The sequence below is a fragment of the Gamsiella multidivaricata genome (assembly GCF_025024155.1).
Source record: "Gamsiella multidivaricata strain RSA 2152 chromosome Unknown BC939scaffold_3, whole genome shotgun sequence".
Taxonomy (NCBI): Eukaryota; Fungi; Mortierellomycota; class Mortierellomycetes; order Mortierellales; family Mortierellaceae; genus Gamsiella; species Gamsiella multidivaricata.
In genome coordinates, this window is record NW_026251711.1 from 597,355 (window position 1) to 619,006 (window position 21,652).

The 21,652-nt window shown below is 50.3% G+C and overlaps 7 protein-coding genes across 7 annotated transcripts; 5 read left to right on the top strand and 2 right to left on the bottom strand.

Annotated features, from left to right (window-relative positions):
• Positions 1–6,638: 6,638 nt before the first annotated feature.
• BC939DRAFT_524888 (uncharacterized protein) lies at positions 6,639–7,421 on the bottom strand (the record flags this gene model as incomplete). Its single annotated transcript, XM_051561287.1, has 3 exons — positions 6,639–6,875; positions 6,966–7,063; positions 7,320–7,421. The coding sequence occupies 3 exons, from the start codon at positions 7,419–7,421 to the stop codon at positions 6,767–6,769; spliced, it is 309 nt and encodes a 102-aa protein (XP_051417252.1). The 3' UTR covers positions 6,639–6,766.
• A 1,924-nt stretch (positions 7,422–9,345) lies between these two features.
• BC939DRAFT_149815 (uncharacterized protein) lies at positions 9,346–10,088 on the top strand. The gene has a single exon (XM_051550213.1). It carries the CDS (start codon positions 9,470–9,472, stop codon positions 9,962–9,964), a length of 495 nt encoding a protein of 164 aa, XP_051417253.1. The 5' UTR covers positions 9,346–9,469; the 3' UTR covers positions 9,965–10,088.
• Positions 10,089–10,135: 47 nt separating this feature from the next.
• BC939DRAFT_436535 (uncharacterized protein) lies at positions 10,136–10,964 on the bottom strand. The gene has a single exon (XM_051553592.1). It carries the CDS (start codon positions 10,895–10,897, stop codon positions 10,682–10,684), a length of 216 nt encoding a protein of 71 aa, XP_051417254.1. The 5' UTR covers positions 10,898–10,964; the 3' UTR covers positions 10,136–10,681.
• Positions 10,965–11,526: 562 nt separating this feature from the next.
• BC939DRAFT_482850 (nucleotide-diphospho-sugar transferase) lies at positions 11,527–13,384 on the top strand (the record flags this gene model as incomplete). The annotated part of the gene is made up of 2 exons (XM_051559151.1): positions 11,527–12,178; positions 12,489–13,384. 2 exons carry the CDS (start codon positions 11,527–11,529, stop codon positions 13,382–13,384), a joined length of 1,548 nt encoding a protein of 515 aa, XP_051417255.1.
• An 827-nt stretch (positions 13,385–14,211) lies between these two features.
• On the top strand, positions 14,212–16,818 carry BC939DRAFT_391672 (SRP54-type protein; the record flags this gene model as incomplete). Its single annotated transcript, XM_051551974.1, has 7 exons — positions 14,212–14,409; positions 14,539–14,721; positions 14,862–14,937; positions 15,072–15,373; positions 15,486–15,834; positions 15,941–16,395; positions 16,513–16,818. 7 exons carry the CDS (start codon positions 14,212–14,214, stop codon positions 16,816–16,818), a joined length of 1,869 nt encoding a protein of 622 aa, XP_051417256.1.
• A 521-nt stretch (positions 16,819–17,339) lies between these two features.
• Positions 17,340–18,613, top strand: BC939DRAFT_391697 (chorismate mutase; the record flags this gene model as incomplete). The annotated part of the gene is made up of 4 exons (XM_051551976.1): positions 17,340–17,436; positions 17,598–17,723; positions 17,857–18,108; positions 18,243–18,613. The coding sequence occupies 4 exons, from the start codon at positions 17,340–17,342 to the stop codon at positions 18,611–18,613; spliced, it is 846 nt and encodes a 281-aa protein (XP_051417257.1).
• A 356-nt stretch (positions 18,614–18,969) lies between these two features.
• Positions 18,970–21,294, top strand: BC939DRAFT_472872 (ubiquitin fusion degradation protein UFD1-domain-containing protein; the record flags this gene model as incomplete). Its single annotated transcript, XM_051558307.1, has 3 exons — positions 18,970–20,310; positions 20,830–21,081; positions 21,130–21,294. 3 exons carry the CDS (start codon positions 18,970–18,972, stop codon positions 21,292–21,294), a joined length of 1,758 nt encoding a protein of 585 aa, XP_051417258.1.
• Between the last annotated feature and the right edge of the window lie 358 nt (positions 21,295–21,652).

Here is a 21,652-nt window from a genome sequence, read left to right on the forward strand (position 1 = left end):
AACTTTTTCGTCACCGCGAAATGCTCTCTCGCCACAAATGGAACTGGAGCTCACCAACATTTACGTGGAGAATGCACGCAAAACCAAGGATCGAGAAATTGCTTTAGTGTTGTGCGACGATGCGGAGGCTGCGTTATCCCGGATGAAAAGAGCTGTGAAAAAGACTCTTACAAGTCCCCTGTCCGTCGGGGATCAAGCCCTGCGCGATGGATTCGCCGGCGCCTGTCTCAAGCACGCCAGCCTATTGGAGAGCTTAGGATATAGTGAAATGGCACAGGTCAGCTACAAGAGGGCAGAAAAGTGGGGGTAAGTGACAGCTACCTGTTCTGTACCTGTTCGCATTAACCGGCTATTTCGTACGACGCACCTAACGCATCTCTCACTTTGTTGACTGTCCTCTGACTTCAACAGCCATGTGCGTCCTACAAAAGATCCAGGTCGTGTAATTTCCTCTGCCACCGACAGCGCCTGCCGCGACATGGCACGGGTCTCCAAGGATATCTTTCCCGATGACATGCGTCAGCCCACCGTCAAGATCGCGTTGCCAGAGGTAAATGAGCGACTCAGCGATACTTTCCAGCTCGCCTACTGCCTTGGCCTTCTGCAAATGACGCCGTCGCCCGAAGAGGTCTTTGAACCAATCGCAAGAAATTGGATGAAATCCATAGAGAAGAATGCAGAGGAGAAGGAGAGACTCAGGACGCTGGCGACAGATGTGATCTGGGCATTCACTCGATATGAGCTCAAGGATGCCAAGGCCGTCGCAGAGGTCGTATGCCTGGGTCCGGTCCTCGAGAAGGATGATTTTCAACATTTGCTCATGCTCTTTGTCAATGGCATCGAACAATCCAGCCTGCTTGATGTCCATTCTCTCAAGGGGCTGGCGCGACTGATGCAAGGCGCTTCTCCGGGTTACCTCGGCGCTGACGACCTAGCTATGATCTTACGTATCCTCAACACCCGCCTACAAGACACTCACACTCAGTCTCCGGCACACATCTACCATTTGACACTTGCGGTGTCCAATGTCCTGGATGCCATGGCCGATACCGAGGTCTCAGACTTAAAGCGTGTGGAGCTGCACGAGCCACTCTCTGCCTATTTAAATAGGCTGCAAGGCAGTAGCGACCCTTATTTGGTGTACCAGGCTGCCTATGCCTTCCAAGCGCTGCAGTGCGTCCCAGACAATGAATCACCCTGGCAATCAACGATGCGGCGCACTGGAATTGTTTTGAAGGGTGTCCCGGGGCTAGTTAGCGCCGTAAAAGGTCTGGACGTCAACGGCTTCATCACAGGACTAGAGCATCTTCAGGAGGGACTAGGAGAGGTGATCCAGGTAGCGAAGATCGGTTACGAAGGTGTGAGCACACTGGCCGAGAGCGGACAAGGACTGTTGGAATCTCTCAAGGTCGGTCTCAGCTACAGCAAGAAACGTGCTTGGTATACAGCACTGCGCGGGACAGATACGCTGCTTCGGGATGGTCAACTCGCGAAATTCAAGACCCTGGTCTGTGAAGCGCCTTGCCGGCGTGACCTAGCCTTTCAACTAGGAGTATGCCAGCGGCTGGGGAACCTTGCCGCCCATCCACTGTGGGACATCGAGTCTCGCCAAGGCGCTGTTGCGTTCCTGGGTGAGATGTACCGAAATGATGCGGTGTGGGGCCAGCAAGTCCTCGTCAAGCAATGGATCCTTCACATCCTTATACAGTTGGCTTCGACATTTGGTTCAGCTATGCCAAGTATGTATGATGAGCGGATACGTGAGAGGCCCTTGCATTGTTATGAAGTATGGAGTTCATGGCCTAGCAGGTACTAATAGCTGTACTATATTCAATTGTCATCTATGCGATGCATGGTGTAGGTGTCGAATCTTTGTTGCAAGAGCTGGAATCGAATGGCGATGAGATGAAAAGGGCCTTTTATCAGGATTACCGAAAGGAAAATCGAAGCTTACATCCGCTACAGGTCGCCTTACCAACCGTTGCGTCTTCATCATTGCTTGACCTTGTCCAGAACAAGCCTGATGTTGAAGCCGATTTGAGGCGACTGAGAAAGCAACGATTGAAGGAACGAGGCGAAGTCGTGTACATCCCCCCTCAAGCCAAGGCCGATCTGCAAGCGTCCGATGACAAGCTGTTCGATCTAACGAAAGAAGTTGAAGGCTTCCTGAGCAGTGACCGTGAGGTGATGCTCCTGCTAGGCGATTCGGGTGGAGGCAAGTCGACCTTTAACCGGCAGCTCGAATGCGACTTGTGGGATGGCTATAAGAAAAAGGAAGGCAGGATTCCGCTCTTTATCAGCTTACCCGCAATCAACAAGCCAGAGGAGGATCTGATCGCCAAACATCTACGGAAGGCAGAGTTTACCGAGCCCCAGATCCGAGAGCTGAAAGACCACCGCAAATTCATCTTGATTTGTGATGAGTATGATGAGAGCCAGCAGACACACAACCTGTACACGAGCAACCGACTGAATCAGGTGGGAGGATGGAGCGCTCAGATGGTCATTAGCTGCCGCAGCGAGTACCTTGGCCTCAATTATCGGGACCGGTTCCAGCCAGCAGACCGCAATCACCAAGCAGAGTCAGCGTTTCAAGAGGCGGTCATTGCGCCATTCTCTATGGATCAAATTCAAGAATACATAAGGCAATATGTGCCCGTGGCAAGACCACCCTGGCAGGTGACGGATTACTTGAAGGCCCTGAATCGGATTCCCAGCCTGCAAGACCTGGCCAAGAACCCCTTTGCGTTGACCCTGTCCATGGAGGTATTGCCTCGCATGGTGAATCCAAGGCAAGATCTCTCGACCGTCCGGATAACTAGAGTTGCGTTGTATGACCAGTTTGTGGAGCAATGGTTGTAGCGAGGCAAGAGGCGGCTCGCTGAGAAGAAGGACTTTAGCTATCAAGAGAAGAAGGTGTTCGAGAGCTTGTCCGACGATGGTTTTGTGCAGAAAGGAGTGGCCTTTTTGAAAGCGTTAGCGGCAGCGATGTACGAAGAGCAAGCGGGCAATTCGGTGGTCGAGTACTCACCCTTTCGCGATCAAATTACATGGAAAAAATGGTTTTTTAGCCGGGAGGACGAGAAGCAGCAGCTCTTGCGTGAGGCGTGTCCTCTGATCCGCAGCGGCAACCAGTACCGGTTTATCCATAAATCACTGCTGGAATACTGCTTGGCCCGCGCGGTGTTTGAGCCGCGAGGTGGAGAGAGCGCGAGTCGCGCAGCCTTACCTCAAACCCTGCCGCGTCGAGGGAGTGTCGATTCCGTCATGAGCTTTGAAAAACAGTCTACTGTAGAGGAACCCGTGGAAGCCATTGAACAGGCCGTTCTCGATTCGCCCTTGGCACGGGGAAGCTTTGTGGGCGAGCCGTCGATTCTGCAATTTTTAGCAGAGCGTGTCCAACAGGAACCTCTCTTCAAGCAGCAGCTGCTCGCCACGATCGAATGCTCCAAAATCGACAAAGAGGCACGCAAGGCGGCAGCCAATGCGATCACGATATTGGTCAGAGCCGGGACCCTGTTTAACGGGGCAGATCTGGAAGGCATCCAGATTCCAGGAGCGGACCTGAGTGGCGGCCTATTCGATTCTGCTCAGCTGCAAGGGGCGGATTTGAGAAAAGTTAACCTTCGCAATATTTGGCTGCGTCAGGCCAATTTGAGCAACGCACAGATGGCGGGTGTACAGTTTGGCGAATGGCCTTATCTCTTAGAAGAAAGCGAGGTGAGATCCTGCGCGTATTCGCCAGATGGGAAGTTCTGCGCAGTAGGTCTCGAGGACGGCACGGTCAGCGTGTATGACACCTCGACTTGGGCAAAAGATCACACCTTGCGTGGCCATACCAACTATGTTATGAGTGTGATGTATTCGCCCAGCGGCCAGCAGATCGCCTCGGGCAGTTGCGACAAGACGGTGCGACTGTGGGATGCGCAAACTGGTGCATCAGGCCCCATCTTAAGTGGCCATACCTCCTTTGTTACAAGCGTGGTGTATTCGCCCAGCGGCCATCAGATCGCCTCAGGAAGTCAGGACGACACGGTGCGGCTGTGGGATGCGCAAACCGGTGCACCCGGTCCCATCCTAAGAGGCCATACCGACTCAATTGAGAGCGTGGCGTATTCGCCTAGCGGCCAGCAGATCGCCTCGGGAAGTCGGGACAAGACAGTGCGACTGTGGGATGCGCAAACCGGTGCGCCCGGTCCCATCTTAAGCGGCCATGCCGAACTTGTTTTGAAGGTGGCGTATTCGCCCAGCGGCCAGCAGATCGCCACGGGCAGTGGCGACAAGACGGTAAGGCTGTGGGATGCGCAAACCGGTGCACTCGGCCCCATCTTACGCGACCATAATTCCGACGTTACGAGCGTGGTGTATTCTCCCAGTGGCCAGCAGATCGCCTCGGGCAGTTGCGACACGGTGCGACTGTGGGATGCGCAAACCGGTGCACCCGGTCTCATCTTAAGGGGCCATACTTACCTAATTACGGACGTGGTGTACTCGCCCAGCGGCCAGCAGATCGCCTCGGGCAGTTGCGACAAGACGGTGCGACTGTGGGATGCGCAAACCGGTGCACCCGATCTCATCTTAATCGGTCATACCAACCCTGTTACGAGCGTGGTGTATTCACCCAGTGGTCAGCAGATCGCCTCGGGGAGTTACGACAACACGGTGCGGCTGTGGGATGTGAATTCGGGTCAATGTTTGGCAGTTGTTGGAGGTTTCCATGGACCAATCACAAGCATCACCTGGAGCGCTACTTCAAACGGCACCTATTTCGCAACCGGCTGTGGAGATGAGTCTGTTCGCATGTGGCAGGTCATAGAAGAGGAGGATCGCTATCAGGTGCGCCTGCATTGGAGTTCAAAGCATGGCAGACTTATCATGTCAAATACCTCTATCCACAACGTACAAGGCTTAAGCAGGATAAATATGCGGCTATTGGAGCAATGCGGTGCTGCCGCTACGACCGATTCTCCCGCTGTATAGTCAAGGAAGCCGGTCGACTCGGCGAATGTCTTTTCGCCTGTTTGAAAGGTGGAGGTAATACAAATAGGAGATCAGCAATGGTGCCTTGTCTTTTACTTATTGCCAACCTTTTCGAGCATGTATTGCGCTTTCTGAAGACAACCTACAGAGCAGTCTTTGTCCATGACAAGTCCACAAATTAAAAGTGGTGGTCAAGAGCACAAACTAAAGCACTCAATGGGTTCGAAAAATTAAAGAGCGGAAGCGATGAACAATGAAGAGTTCAAGCTATGGTTACAGAGTATTGTGGGCCCGTAAGTGTTGACCATGGCAGCCCGCTGTCTTTAGTAATACGCGCAAGAGAAACATAACTCTACCGATCCTAAACAATCCCCTCGCGGAGAGTATCGTCCCAATTTCCTTCACCGACCCTGGCCAATATCACCAGCACCACCTCTGCGACCAACACCAGATCTACTGCCAACAACGCACTCGCCATACTGAAGCAGAGTTCAGTAAGCGTTGGATTGTTCACTCATTAATAGGGAACGTGAGCTGGATTTAGACCGTGGTGAGACAGGTTAGGTTTATCCTACTGATGAAATATTGTTGCAATAGTAATTGAACTTAGTACGAGAGGGGCTGTTCATTCGGATAACTAGTATTTGGATCTGCCTGAGCAGGCAATGGTCCGAGGTTACTACCGCCTTTATCGATTTTTAGTTGGATACGAATAGACCCTCGGGTCCTGAATCATACTATGTGGGGTCGTCTTGTGGAGCGGAAAGGCTTCATGAGGCGCCTGCTAATGTTAATTTCAAATATTGGAAGAGATAAATCCATTGCAGACGACTTTTGTTGAACAGGGTATTGTAAACAATAGAGCAACCTTGCTGCGACGATCTGCTGAGATTAAGCTCATTGTTTTTTTAGGTTTGTTCGAAAGAACAACCTGCGACGCACAGCAGGTCAATGTGGTTTGGGATCAACGCGGTTTAATTTTAATTTTTTATCTTACTCCGGTTTCCATGGTTCAGGGTAATCCAAGCAGTCAAGATAAGGATTACCAGGACCAAGGAAGGAGAGGATTAGGGAGGAGAGGAGGGGAGAGAAGGGGAGAGGGTAGCCACAGAGTATCTTTGTAGATACAACAGTCAATCAATAAATGCAAAGGCACCGGGAAAAGACCGGCGATAGGTCTTCGCGTTAGTCAGGCACTAGCGTAACGACCATGTTTAAGCAACGAGAAGAATGCCGCCACTTCCAGTCCTGTGCAAGACCTATGCAACAAATCCTGTGCAAGGGCCGTGTAAACAATCCTGCACCCGAGCCGGCAGAGAAGAGAACAAGAACGATGTGTTCGAGAGGGAGACGGTTTTATTCTTTGGCATATAATTGCTGCACTGTACACTACAATTATTCTTATTCATCACACCTTGGTAGCCCCATGACCGCTTCAAACAACTTGCTTCGCTTCCCAGATACTGTCGCGTGTCCTCCTAATACAAAATGTATGCCTAAGCCAGTCAGTAAGCGGGATTGAATACGAATACATGCAGATACAACCAAAATGCCTTGGCGATAAGTAGCGTTGGCAATGTGGTCAAGAACATCGGAATCATGGCAATCGTAGTGGGAATGGTGAACGAGCCAACCTCCTCAAGTAAAAAACACGCCCCGAGTTTTGACTTTCAAATGAAGTAGCGTTCTAGAGGAGAAGATGATCTACAGAAGAGATGCCGTTTGACGGTTCTTATCCAGATCAAGAAATGACTTTCCAGATCGCATAAGGCGAAACAAATCCCGGTTATCCTTCCCAGTGTTGCCCACCTGCGAAAGGCCAGTCACCTCTCCAAAGAACACCTCCCGCCTGCTTGATCTCAAGCTGCTTCTGGAGCCTGGACGATGTATTGGGACTGTATTATCAAAAAATGAGAACAAGACAGTGGTTAGAGCATTGCCAATAAGTTCCAGTCTGCTAAATCTGCACTTTTATAACAGCCTACAGGTCCACCGACACGCGATCATTGTCAAGTCTCATCCCCTGTGGAATAGGGGCCACATAATTTGTCACAAACGTCCCTTCCAAGACGGACTTGTCTGGCTTCAGTGGTATCAGATCGAGTCCAAAGTGTGAATGAATGGGAATATTCATCATGCTCGTTGGCCTCCATGAATCAATTTTAAGATAGCGCAATTCTAAGTTGTTGAACATTGTCCTTTCCTTCCATGCTAAGTCATTCAGTGCCTTGCTGGCTTCCATCTTTCTCGCTACTTAAGCGTAGTTCTAGAATCAGGGAAAGAAGTCAGACAGCACGAAAACATGCACTGTATCAATCTTTGCCTATAGATTCACATACTCTGACTGCCTTCAGTACTGCCGCTTCGTCCATATCATGAACTGAGAGGGTTACGCGTTCCAAAAGTGTTTCAAGTAGGTCCCGTCCAAACACCTTGGTCATTGCGGGTGTTGGCAGAAATGGTGCGAACACACCGACAGTTGCCCTACCATGCAGCAAAAGAGAAAGAGGAATCAATTGAGTTCCGGAACACCAAATACAAAATATGTGATTTTAGATTTCGACGTTTGTACATGCATAGCATCTACAATAGTTGTTTTTTGAGGCGCGCCCTTGGACATTACAGTGATGCATAGTTACTGGCACGAAGTAAAGAGGCAGGCCATGCATTTGCCGTTGACGATCCACTATAAAAAAAAAAAAGATATGCATTAGGCAGTGGCAGGTGCAGCGCTGCCTGATACATTGTCAGGTAATTCTAAAGCAAAAAAAGGGAGGCCGCCGTCGTCGGATGGGCAGAGGTGTTTGAGAAACGCGTTGAAGATATCGTGAAGCCAAATGTTGCAATGGTGATAAAGGCGTAGAACTTACCGTCCCATTTATATGCAACAAAAAAAAATATATGGCTGGGAGTCACGGTGGCATTTGATATGGTTGAAATCATTCCGAGTGGAGGGCGTGTTTAAAGGACGGACGGGGATTGCGAAGAAGGCGGGGGGCACAGGAGGGTGCGAGACGTGCAGGACTCCCATACTTTTATTTTGATATCTGCAGTCCACTATAGATCTTACTGTTCCACCCAGCTTTGGATATACCGAACCAGGATACAGAGGCAATTGGGTTTTAGCAGGGCCGGCGGTGATCTGAAGGCCAAGGGCTTCTCTGATGGAAATGTATAAAGGGTCGTCTTGGTGGAGGTGGCTTTCTCGGGCGATGTGGAGCTCCGGCACAAACTGGAACTTGTCACGCAAACCTCCTTCCGTCCAGGTGCTGATAACTAGCTGGAGCTTTGTATCCCTGGGTTGATATATTCGAGGAGATTAATGTGTTCGCCTCAAGGGATGTGGTCCTCAGCAGGTATTGGGCGAGGTTAAAAAAAGTTGCCAGGGGGGCTGTAGATGTCCTCATCATCGACCGGCGGGTGACCGGGTAAGTCGCGTTGCTGTGGTGGTGGTGGTGGTGGTGGTGGTGGTGGTGGTGGTAAAGGGGCAGGAGGGCACTCATGAATCTGGCGGGCGCATCGTCGTGATATGCGTGGAAGTGGTTGTTGTCCTGTTCCGAAAGCTTTCTGGAAGGGTTCCACTAGTGCGCAGGGAATAAAAACGAGTTGCTGCTGGTGAAAAAGTAATATGGTCTAAAAGTACTCTTTTGATTATGATCATAGTACAGAGAACCAAGCGACGCGTCTGTACCCTATCTTGTCCAGTACATCGATACATGCTTGTGAAGGGAGGGTGGGGATATTTTGTTACATGTATCAATAGATCCGGAGAAATTGCCTCCACCAACTCCCAGGGCACTGCACTTGAGACGAATTGCCGGAAATAGGTGTATATCTTTCAAGTTCCCACTGGTAGGGGCGACCTTAACTTAGAGCGACAACGAGCAATCATGAATGTAGCTAGGACACTTTGCTGAAGGGCATCCAGCCCATGAATGGAGCACAGAGGAAACAAAGCAAGGGGGATTGTATGCAGACAAGAGAGTCTTACACTAAAACTTTTTGTCAATATCAAAATCAGCATCGCGATCAACCTCAACAGAGCATGATAGATTCGCAAGGCCAATCGACTCGAGAGACAAAATGTTATAAATATAAAAATAAATAAAAATAAAACCCTCAACAGAGCAGCACGCGTCAGTGAAAACGAGGTCCGTTGATATGAAAACGTAGCTTGGCCTCTTACCATTCCATGCGATTTAAACCAAGTACCATAAGGATCATCCGCGGCTTCATTTGCATTACACTATGATCGATGTCACAGGCTGTGGTCAAAGATTAAACCAAAATGAAGTTGAATGCATGATAGTTGCGTCAATTAGCACGATTATTGCTATTTCGCCGTGAGACTCAGCCCTACAGCCATATGTTATACGCCCAAAGACCGAGGCTACAGCCGCAATCGGTTCATTTGACGCCAGCTGATAAGAAGCAGGCATGGTGCGACAGTAGTCTTATCTCAGCAACGGCACATCTTTGACGATGGTTTATGTGTGACACGATCGGAGCAGCAGGCAGCCTATGGATCGAGGAGATCACTCTAGGAGTAAGGACGGCTGTGCTCCCGCAATGCTGGGGAATGGGACGTCCAGTCTGGGGCGTGTGTGGAGATGAAGGAAGGATGTACACGCTGTGCAGATGGAGGCAGGGTGATCGCTCTCGATCATATTTTTATCTCCTGCGCTGTAGCCCCTTTGTTTGTGCGACCGTGGGCAGACACACTCGCGTGCCCCCTTTCCAGAAATGGAACCCCCCCACTTCCTGCTATTCCTTGCGATCCAGGGCATCTCGATCACCCCCTTGTCCATTGTCACGAATGAGTGTTCTGAAAGACATAGGGAGGGGTCCCATAGATTGGTGGAGCGAGAGGGAGCCAATGGATCTCGAACATACCGTGGGAGGGGGCGCCTCCGTCCCAATGAGTTACCGGTACTTTCCATTCGCTGTTGGCACACTCAAAAGAGTGTCCGTGGACATGATTTGATTCGCAGACAAAGATAGTTTAATTTTGGTTTATCTCATGCCGAGGTGGGGTTGTTTATATCTGGACTGGATTGCTCACTCTCCTTGGTCTCTGGCTCCTTCATCCAGTGGAGGAAAGCAATGGGATATAAATGCAAATGCATGGACGGGGTGCGATGGTCCCAACACACACGGATTATGTATACTCCTCCAGCATCTATTTTTTTTTATTTCCCGCTCGCTGTGCTCTCTCCCTCCCTCTCGCTCTCCTCCTCTATCTCTCTCGCGAGATTGCCCTTGGGTTGCAGAACCATAGCGTCCTGAGACCTGTAGCATCATACAAGATGGGGTACATAGGTGGAGAGATAGGGCAGGGCTGCATGGGTACCCTCATCTATTTTTGCATTGTCAGTTAGTGTTATGACAGATTGAGGACCATGGCCACGTACATCCGCTTTCATTCAAGCAACAAAGGGAATTCGTTATTCGTGATCGCGATCTATCTTGAATGCGACGGTCATAGTGCACCATGTCCTGCGCTGTCATGCTGTCATATTGTCATAGTGCTATATTCTCTCTCTCTCTGCAAAAATTTATTCCTCACTTGGTTCCTGAACCACAACCCACAGGCTGATGCTTGATATGATATCAGATCAAATCGCGATCCTTTTTACTGCTGCACAGTGCATTACTTCTTTGCTTCCCCATCATCGTTGCACTGCATGTTATTTTAATCTCGTTACGCCAATGGAGGGAGATAAAGAATGAAGGACAGGATACGGAAACGGACGAAGGAGCCGTGGAGAGTGAACCAATGGGGAGTGAAATGGACTAGATGCACTGACTGCCTGACCATTAACCACTGACCATTGAGATGCACATCGGCATCAGCGACAATAGCTCCCAGGATCAGTGTATTCCACAATGGACACAACAAGTAGACAGAATAGGCCATTGAAACAGAAGGAACGAAAATGCAAGTTCGTTTTCGTTCTATAAATAAAACTTTATCATCAAATCGGTCTTGCTGAATATGTCTCTACTATCACAGGGGAGTGAGGAGAGGGGGGGGGGATCAAGATGATCTCCTGGTGCGCCATTGGACCCACAGCCAGCCTCATTCAGCATTGCCTTCTTGACTGGCTGAAGGAATGAGAGTTCGTAAGCAGCTCCAGAAAGCACAACCATCAATGGCATTGTTGCATATGCTGTACGTGTTTTTTTATGTGCGGGAGGGTTGACTTTGAGGCTGCAGTGTTATGAATCTCTCTTGGAGCATGAACCGCCTCTTGCTCCAAGGTCAAAGTTAAAAATATACGCCGATAACCAAAGAGGAGTGAGCTCAGTCCAGTACTTTTTTAATATAAAAGATCCCAGCTAGCAGCCTGTCTTCTCATCTCTTCTTCTTCTTCTTCTCCTCATCTCCTTCTTCTCTCATCACCCGAACTCCCTCCTCATCACCACACGGACCTACCCTTATACATATACCCCAACTCCACACCAGACCCATTTCTGCGATTCGATTGCATTTTAGCACACCGCACAGTCCCCTCAGGCACACTCACACATCACACACCACACAATATGATCGCCGCTACCTCTCTCTCCATCCAGACGCCCAAGCACCAGGAGGCCGGCGTCTCCTCAGACATCCGCCAGCTCAAGGAACGCTACCAGGCTGCAGGCCAGGGCCACCTCCTCACATTCTACGATCAGCTGTCTGCAGAGGAGCAGCAGCGCCTCGTCGATCAGCTCGAGGCATTGAACGTCGAGCGCGTCAACAGGATCCATCAAAAGGCGACGACTTGCCCTTCGCCCATGCTCAACAACCAGGCCGCGCTCCTGGCCCCCTTGCCTGAGGAATGCTTTGATTCGATTCTGGAGACATCGAAGGATAAGGCCCAAGAGTGGCAGACCATCGGACTGAACCAGATCAGCCAGAACAAGGTTGCCGTCATTCTCTTGGCCGGTGGTCAGGGTACCCGTCTGGGATCGTCTGCCCCCAAGGGATGCTACGACATCAGGCTGCCCTCCCACAAGTCGCTTTTCCAGATTCAGGCCGAGCGCATTCTCAAGCTCCAGCAGCTTGCTCAGCAGCAGCCCGGCGCTGCTGCGAACGTGACCATCCCTTGGTACGTTATGACCTCGGGTCCCACCCGCCCTGCCACAGAGGCCTTTTTCCAGGAGAACAACTTCTTTGGGCTCTCGAGTGACAACATTGTCTTTTTTGAGCAGGGTAAGTTTAGCATTCGCAAAGCATCACGACCTGGGTACGCGGGAAATGAAAACACCCAAGACAAAGGCTCTCCTTCGTTTGGTCTACTTTGGTGTTAAATATATATTCAAAACTGACCAGCGATCTATGGACGAGCTGAAGGAAAAAAAAAAAAAAAAGAAAAAAGGAAGGGGTTTGGCCAAAGGCCGACTGATACGCCAGGGCGAAGCGGATTATGCATGCAAATGCCTACGGATACCCCCTCCAGACCTTTGACCCATCGATTCCTAACACGTATCTTCAACATCCAATCGACGATTCGATTCATTAGGAACCCTCCCCTGCTTGACCTTTGACGGAAAGATCATGATGGAGTCCAAGTCTCAAATCGCTGTTGCTCCCGATGGCAACGGAGGTGTCTATGCTGCGCTTCGCGGCACAGGTGTCTTGGCCAACATGGCGGAGCGCAAGATCGAGTACCTTCACGCCTATTGCGTCGACAACTGCCTGGTTCGTGTCGCCGATCCCCTCTTTATCGGATACTGTGTCCAGAAGAACGCTGACTGCGGTGCCAAGGTTGTCCGCAAGAACGCCCCCGATGAGCCCGTGGGCGTTGTCTGCCTCCGTAACTCCGCCTTCAACGTGGTCGAGTACTCTGAGATCGACGAGGAGGTCGCCCATGCGATCAACCCCAAGAACGGTCAGCTCTCCTTTGGTGCCGGAAACATTGTCAACCACTTTTATACCATTGACTTTTTGAACAAGGTCGAGTCCTTTGAGGGTGATCTCGAGTACCACATTGCCCGCAAGAAGATCAAGACCTTGGACATGCACACCGGAGAGATCATTGCACCCAAGCAGGTCAACGGAATGAAGCTCGAGATGTTCGTCTTTGATGTCTTCCCCTTCACCGAGAGGATGGCAGTCTTTGAGGTTGACCGTCGCGAGGAGTTCTCGCCTTTGAAGAACGCGCCGGGCACTGGACAGGATTGCCCCGAGACCTCGCGTCGCGATATCTTGCAGCAGCACATCCGCTTCATTGAGGCTGCAGGCGGCAAGGTCATTGTGGGCGAGGACGATGAGCAGATCGAGGGTTCTCCCACACTGGAGTTGTCGCCCTTGGTCACGTACTCTGGAGAGGGTCTGGCCGAGATTGTCGCCGGCAAGTCGATCAAGACTCCCCTGCAGGTCAACTCGTTGGAGGAGCTCAAGCGCGCAGTCTTTTAAGGACGTCCTCTCCTCGCTCGTTTCCGATTTGTTTCTTTTCTTTTGCTTTGTAGTTTTCGTTATTAATACTTTGTCTTTTCTTTCCGAGGAAAGCGAACATACACACATACACTCCTCCACTTTGTTCAATGCCAATTGTAGATAGAGCGCATCTCGAATCCCAACGAGTCTGCAGTTTCTTTTTTTTTTCTTTTTCTTTTTTCCTTGCCAGGTCTGTTCTGTTGCCCACCCCACCCCTCCGTCAGCTACTGCTTCATCCCAGTGACATATACCCCAGCGGGAGTTTACTACACCCCCCTCGAACTCCCCCTCCTGTTCTGCTTCTGTTCTCTTTCCTCCTCTTTTCTCTCCCACCCGTCGCTGTCGCTGTTGGCCTTCTCCCTGGTGTGGCAAGCTATATGCAAACATAACAACATCGTAGCAAGCAAAGCAATAAAAAAAAAAGGAAAATACATACACGTACATATCTGGTCTATGCTATCATCCACTTCGTGTGTGTGTGTGTGTGTGTATAGTTGTGTATATGCTGTAACCATATGGATAGGGGGGGTAGGTGTCGATAGGCGGATCGCTGCTGCAGCAACCTGGTTGGTTGGCTGCGATGCCTCCACACTCAACCTTAAAGACGATCTTTGCGCTTGACCGTCCCCCTCGCCCGTCCTTCCATCCACTTCCTTCTTTCCTCCTCCTCAGCGGATACCTCCTCTTCCTCTTCTTCCTCTTCCTCTTCCTCTTCCTCTTCCCCCTACTGCAGCAACTACAACTACAACTACTATCAGCCGCCTTATTCTCGGGCCTCGAAACAGACACACGAACAACAAACAGGCATGCTCGACCTCTTCACGATCGCCACCAAGGGCGGACTGGTGCTGTGGTCAAAGGCCTACGGCCCCACTCCGTCCGCGCCCATCAACACCCTCATCCAGGACGTCCTCATCGAGGAGCGCTCATCAACACAGATCTACTACAAGGACAACTATGCACTCAAGTGGACCTTTGTCAACGATCTCGACCTCGTCTTTGTGGTGCGTCATCCATCACTCAATCGCCGCGAAGGTTTTGCGGTCGTGGAAAAAAAGAAACAAAAAAAGGGACGACACACGAACTAAACCTGTTCGCCGTAATTATTTTTCTTTTTAAAAAAAAAAACTTAGGCCATGTACCCAAAGGCACTTGGATTGACATATATCGACACATTGTTGAAGGTAGCCAGCACACAGTTCAGTGATCTCTACGGCGAGAGGATATTGCGCAAACCCAGTGGGATCCCACAGCTCAAGGACTGGGACGTACGGTTTGAGGCCCTGCTGCAGACCGTTGAAGATCAGGATGTGTTGGTAAGGAAATGGATCGGGAAATCGACCATTGTTAACCTCATTACGAGGAAGCAAAGCGAAGCGAAAGGAATATACGGCTCCTCCCCTCTCCTAACAAACAGCGACATGGTTCTTCTCGGGAAAACATCATTTAGTCCAAGAAATCAAGACAGCCACGCAGATTTGAGGAAACCGTCGGATATGCAAACACGTTGGCATATTCCAAGGCAAAGCCAGGTAAGCACTAGACGTTTTTTCGGCTTTCGGCTTTCCTTTTCTTCTCTTCTATGTTCACATGTACTGTACACCTACAGAATCCGGTTGACACAGATATTATCTTTTTTTTTTTTTTTTTTTATCATGGTTTGCAGACGACACGAAGGAAAGTGCAAAATCGCCACTGTTGGACGAGGAAGAATTCCACAAGAACGTCGAGATGCTCAGGAGAAAGACAGCATCGCCTAGGATGGGTGGACGGAAAGGCAAGGGTGCCAAGTCACCGATCGCATCCCCCGTCATCGGATCAGATGGCGATCTTAAAAAGAAGAACCTCAAGGAGGGACGCAAATGGGACGGCAAGATCTCTGCCAAGGACGCCAAAAGTCTGGATTACAGCAATTCGGATGTAGCAGACGTTGTCAATGCGGATCACTTGGTAAGTAAGGTGTGGGGTGTGAGCGAAGGTATAAAAACTGATTTTTTTTATGGCATCAATTGGTTTACAAGGATTTGCATTTACAATAACCAATTTTTATCCTCGTTTGGCGTTGCCGGATTTTCGTTAGGTGGATCAAAGGGGAATGGGACAACATGGCAAGGATGGCACATACAATGTCGCAGACCTGGAAGCGAGCGATGAGGACAGCTACAGCTCGAACGAATCAGACGAGGAGTATACCAAGATTTCAGCACGATCTCTCCAGGCCAAAAAGCCCACTGCAGCCTCAACGGGTCTCATGTCGTTCTTCAAGAACATGACTGGTCAGAAGGAGATGACTGCAGAGAGTCTGGGGCCCATCATGAACAAGATGAAGGAGCATTTGATCAACAAGAACGTCGCCGCAGATATCGCCCAGCATCTTTGCGATTCTGTTGCCAAGGGATTGATCGGTCAGACATTGGGCAGCTTCAAGAGTAAGAAAAGGCGTGGCGCGACTTTTTTATCCTTGCCTTCAGCTAACTGAGCATCCCATTGGAGATCCCTATTAACCATCTCTCATCGTCGCCTGTATCAAACTAGATGTACAAACGCACGTGAAACAGAATATGGAATTGGCACTGAAGCGCATCCTGACACCAAAGACTTCTGTTGACTTGCTGCGCGACATTGCTCAGGCACAGTCCGAGAAGCGACCGTATACGATTGTGTTCATCGGCGTCAACGGCGTTGGCAAATCAACCAACCTGTCCAAGACCGCATTCTGGCTCCTGCAGAACAACCTAAAGGTTCTAATTGCAGCCTGCGATACCTTCCGATCTGGAGCAGTGGAGCAGCTTCGAGTCCATGTCCGCAACCTGAAGGCACTGGAACAGAACGCTGTTGTGGATCTGTACGAGAAGGGCTATGGCAAGGACTCTGCAGCAATCGCAAAGGAGGCGATTTCTTCCGCAAAACTGACAGGGCATGATGTGGTCTTGATTGATACTGCAGGACGGATGCAGGACAACGATCCATTGATGCGTGCACTTGCCAAGGTATTTGCTTTTTGTCGATCGCGTGTGATCTTTTAGATGTGCATGCCCATCTCTCTTTTGCATGCTTGGATGTCAGTTACTAACAAGTCCACATGGATCCATACCCACCCCTTTTAGCTGGTGACAGTGAATAACCCAGACAAGATCATTTTCGTGGGCGAGGCATTGGTTGGCAACGAGGCGGTGGATCAGTTGACAAAGTTCAATGCGGCATTAAAGGACTTTTCAGGATTGGCGAACCCTCGCCATATTGACGGGATGATCCTGACCAAGTTCGATACGATCGACGACAAGGTCGGAGCAGCGCTGTCGATGACCTACACGACAGGACAGCCGATTTTGTTTGTGGGCACGGGCCAAACGTACACGGACCTGAAGAACATGAAGGTCAGCCATGTTGTCGGATCGCTGCTGAGGGAGTAGGAGGGGACGGACGGGAGGAAAGCAGGCCTTGATGCAGGGAGAGGGATGCCCTGGATATCTGGGAGACAGTAGCGTCAAAAGGCAAGGATGAAGATTATTTTATCTTTTATATTTATAATATGTGTTTGATGTAATAAAAAGGAGACGAAGTACGAGAAATGGTTGAAAGTGATACTTTCGTCTTTGCTCATCCTCATGCGAATTGCCTGTCTACCTTATCAACCTTAACCAGCGATGACTCAAACCAAACGCCAATTTGAACGTAAAAACGACCTGGGGCCGCCGTTGTTATCCTCCATCCTTCTTCTCCTCCTTCTCTTTCTTTGTCTCCCCATACCTGCTGAACCATTGCAGCCGCTGCCATCGACCCGTGTCCGCCTCACCTGCCCTCCCAAACAACCCTCCGCCAACAGTAACAATACCATCAGCATGAATCTGCTCAAGAAGGACGACGCCCTCAGTCTCGCCACGGTACGATGTCCGGAGAGCAATTGGAGCGATAAAAAAAAAAAAATGAAAAAATGAAAAGACACTGTGCACTGACTTGTGTCCTTCGTTCTTGTGAACAGCTTCGTGATGTCCTGATTCGCCTCGAAGACACCATCATCTTTGGTAAGTGTGGCATGTCTCATTGCATTCCTTCCGGTGCATTCTGCCCCTTGCATTTCAATTTTATTTTTCTCTTCATGTGTAACCTGTCTATATGTATCCTGTTGAAAAACTAACCGCGATCCGATGTCGTCTTTTTATTCTTTTTTTTTTTTTTTTTTTTTTTTTAGCCCTGATTGAACGCGCTCAGTTTGCGCGGAACGAATGTACCTACAAGCCTGGAATGTACGAATACGATGATGGATACAAGGGGTCGTTCCTTGGTTATTTCTTGCATGAGATGGAGAAGGTTCACGGTACGTGGGTCCAAGATGTTAACATTTCACATGTGGAGAAAAAAAAGCGAAAAAAAAATAATCCAGGTACAGGGAACGAGCTGTACTCATCCCGCTTCCCCCTTCTTGATTGTTTTTTTTTTTTTCTAAACAGCTCGGGTCCGTCGATACACATCTCCGGACGAATACCCGTTCACTGCTCCATTGCCAGAGCCGATCCTGCCGACACTGGAATTCCCAAAGATTTTGCACCGGAACAACATCAATGTGAACAGTGATATCATGGACCGATACCTCCAGGATATCGTCCCCAAGATCTGTGCGGAGGGCGATGATCTGAACTATGGTTCCTCGGCGACGCGGGATGTCGAGTGTTTGCAGGCACTGAGCAAGCGTATTCACTATGGTAACAAAAAAGAGAGAAAGGAAGAAACAAGGGTATCCAAAGTGCCTTTAGTGAATTTTTAATCCGATAATTGACTTTTTTTTTTTTTTTTTTTTTTTTTTTTTTTTTTTTGGTACGGCGCGGTTGTGTTGTAGGCAAGTTCATTGCAGAGGCAAAGTTCATGGATCCAAAGGAGCAGAGTACGTACATCCGACTGATCAAGGCCAAGGATCGGGAGGGGATCATGGAGCTGCTCACGAACAGGACTGTGGAGGCTGCGCTGTTGAGGAGATTAAGGCGCAAGGCCATGATCTACGGACATGATATCACGGAGAGCGGCGAGATCGTGCTGGAGGACAGTGGGCGCGAGGACCAGAAGCTACAGCAGAACCAGAAGATTCGGGCGGATGTGGTCGTGGATCTGTATGAGCGCTTCGTGATCCCGTTGACGAAGGAGGTCGAGATCGAGTACCTGTTGCACCGGTTGGATGGGTGGCAAGCCCCCGAGGGCACGAATGGAGCGTAGTAGGATGGCTGGCGTGCTCACGTCCATGTCGGCTAGGATCTTTTTTCCGTCGTGGTTGTCCTTTCAGAGTAGAGAGAGAGTGAGAAGGAGGTGTGCTTCAGTAAAGAGAGGCCGTCCTCAAAAAGTGCTGAGTCTCGCTGTGCAGTGGTGCCTGACAAATCGAAATTTGGTGGCGATGTGTGTGACCGCAGAATGATCTTTGCGCTTCTTTTTCCCAGCACTTGCGTAACATCGCATGCACGCACTTCGCTCCATTAAAAAGACAGAATGAACACCCCACAGCTCCTTCAGCTCTTCTTAATCTCCCCTCTTGACATCACCATACAATTACATTCCTACGAACACTACCCCACCTAATGTCATTCATCTGGTCGTCCACATTCACCGTTGGCCCTCCCACAGCGACCTCAAAAGGCGACAAGATCATCCTCCCGCAGTCTGCGCTTGAATCCATCATAAAGGCCCACGCAGAGGCACCCCCACCCCCACTACCTCAATTTGATCCAACCTACGATCCAACCTCCTGGGAGAACCATCCGAGCCAAAACTACAACCCATATGAATCCCGGAAACCCCAGGAGTTGCCCTCGCCCCTTACCTTCCAGATCCGCAACCCTGCCAACCGGCTACTCACCCATGGTGGTGTCAAAGAGTTTTCGGCCGAGGATGGACAGGTCCGCCTACCAGATTGGATGATGAGCTCCTTGTTGCTCTCTCCAGGAGATCAGGTCATGGTCAAATACGCTGCGCTTCCTAAAGGAACCTGGGCAAAGTTCCGACCGCTCTCAGCCGACTACATGGAGATCCTGGACTTTCGGGCATTGCTGGAGGCCGTCCTAAGATCCAATTATACAACACTGACAAGAGGCGAGGTCCTGAAGGTCCATCAGGGCACGAAGGAGTTCGGGTTTGTGGTCGAGGAGCTCAAGCCGGAACCTGGGGAGGCCGTCTGCATTACGGATACGGATCTGGAAGTCGATATCGAGCCCTTGGATGCGGATATGCATGATGCCAGCACGACAGGAGGTCATGCCACATATTCTAATGGAGGATCAAAGGCCGGCAAAGGAATGGCGAATAAACAGACATTACGGATCGGAAGCGAGGCGCAAGGACAGGTAACTGTGGAGGATTACCAACGCTGGACCGTTGACGTTCCGAATCGAAAATCGGGTATCCGGATCACTGTTGAGGCACAAGAACCTGGGGATCTGGATGTGCTGGTGTCGACAAGGGCACCTGTGGGTCTGCAGGATCATATCTGGGCAGATTTCGGGACGTTGGGCGCACGAACTATTACGATCCCAGCGAGTGATCAGGATTATGCGACGCAACAGGATTCGCAAACGATTCACATTGGCGTATACGGTCGGGCGCCTTCGACTACCTCTGGATCATCGAGTTCGTCTGGAGAGGTCTTGTACAGCATTCTTGTACAGTACCATGATGAGGACACATCCTCGGGAATGGCCTCAGCATCGTCGGTGTCAGAAAGCGCAAGCGTAGGCGGAGAGGTACCAAACAAGGGCGCGGCAGGATACCAAGAGTGCTCGAACTGTGGATCATGGATTCCAGAACGGACCATGATGCTTCATAGCAACTTTTGTCTGCGCAATAACGTCAAATGTGACCGGTGTGGTGAGGTCATGAAGAAGGAAGAATTCCAGAATCATTTCCACTGCGATCATTGTAGCAAGGTAAAAAGGGCGTGAAACAATCATGTCACTCCACAAATGAGGCCTGTGGGTCATTGTCTGTGCTGGGGGGGAGGGGGGGTTTGCAATGCTATTTGAGAATGGCATACTCACATTTTGTGTACCTGCCTCCCTTGGGGTTCTTTCTTTTATCTTCAATAGCACGGACACATTTCTGAAAAAAAGAAACACATGGAGATCTATCACGGCTGGTACCAATGCAGCTGTGAGACATTTGAATCACCGTCCCTGCCGGAGCTGGCGCTTCACCGTCGGACAACATGTCCAGATCGCTTCATCATCTGCCGTTACTGCCACACGCTCGTCCAACAAGGTGGTCCTGCGCCCAATGCACGGGATCGGATGCACGGTTTGTCCTCACACGAGTCCTATTGCGGCGATCGAACGATCCAGTGTCAGAAGTGTTCCCAAATGGTCTCGCTCAAGGATGTCCGGGTCCATGCACAGAACCATGAGTACCAGCGGCAGAATCAGGCGACCCCACAACTTTGTTCGAACCAGAATTGCGTCCGGGTGCAATCGACTAATGCGCTAGGATTATGTCAGTTGTGTTTCGGACCCTTCTGGATCCCGACTGAGGACCCCAAGCACCAAAAGCTGGTGCAGCGATTGGCGAGGAAGTATCATTCGCAGCTGATGACGGGTTGTGGGAACAAGTGGTGTAGGAACCCGTACTGTGCCACATTCCGGGGGCAAGAGATGGATGCGACCACAGCGGCGACGGAGATGATGAAGATCTTGAAGGAGGCCAAGGTAGGATCGAGTGTGGGGAGCCACAGGACCTGGTTGTGTGTGGATGAGGGCACGACGAGGAAGAAGGTGATGGCAGAGTTGCTGAAGGAGGACGTGAAGGGCAAGTACTCGATTGAATGGTGCGTCAAGGCCCTGGAGGCCGAGAAGACGGATCTGGATGCTGCAGTGCAGTGGTTGAACCTGCATGCGCCTAGACTTGCACAGCAGCCGTGATAGTTCATTCTGCTATGATAGACTAATAAACAAAAAAAGATTAATGGCACACATCCAGCATGTGAGAGATTAAAGGAATGAGGGCGTAGACTATCATACCAGCGAGGCGGTGAAAGAAAGGGACGCAGTGAGGGACGTGCACGACTTCTCATCGAGACTGCATGCGCATTCCAGTGCTTGGTTGATGCTACACGGGAGGAAGTGGCCTTCACTAGGATCGTGCGTTTCTGACATGTTTGAACAAAGCATGGATGAAAGACTATGGGCAAATGCCCCTGCACTTGACCCGACAGTGCTTCCCCTCTTCAGCCATGAGTTTTCGCAACCCAAAATTTTGAAAAGTCTGCTTCTAAATCTC

Bases quoted from the DNA above. Each gene is read 5' to 3' on its own strand.
- BC939DRAFT_149815 (XM_051550213.1), top strand. From the start codon at position 9,470: ATGTGTGACACGATCGGAGCAGCAGGCAGCCTATGGATCGAGGAGATC.
- BC939DRAFT_436535 (XM_051553592.1), bottom strand. From the start codon at position 10,897: ATGGCCTATTCTGTCTACTTGTTGTGTCCATTGTGGAATACACTGATC.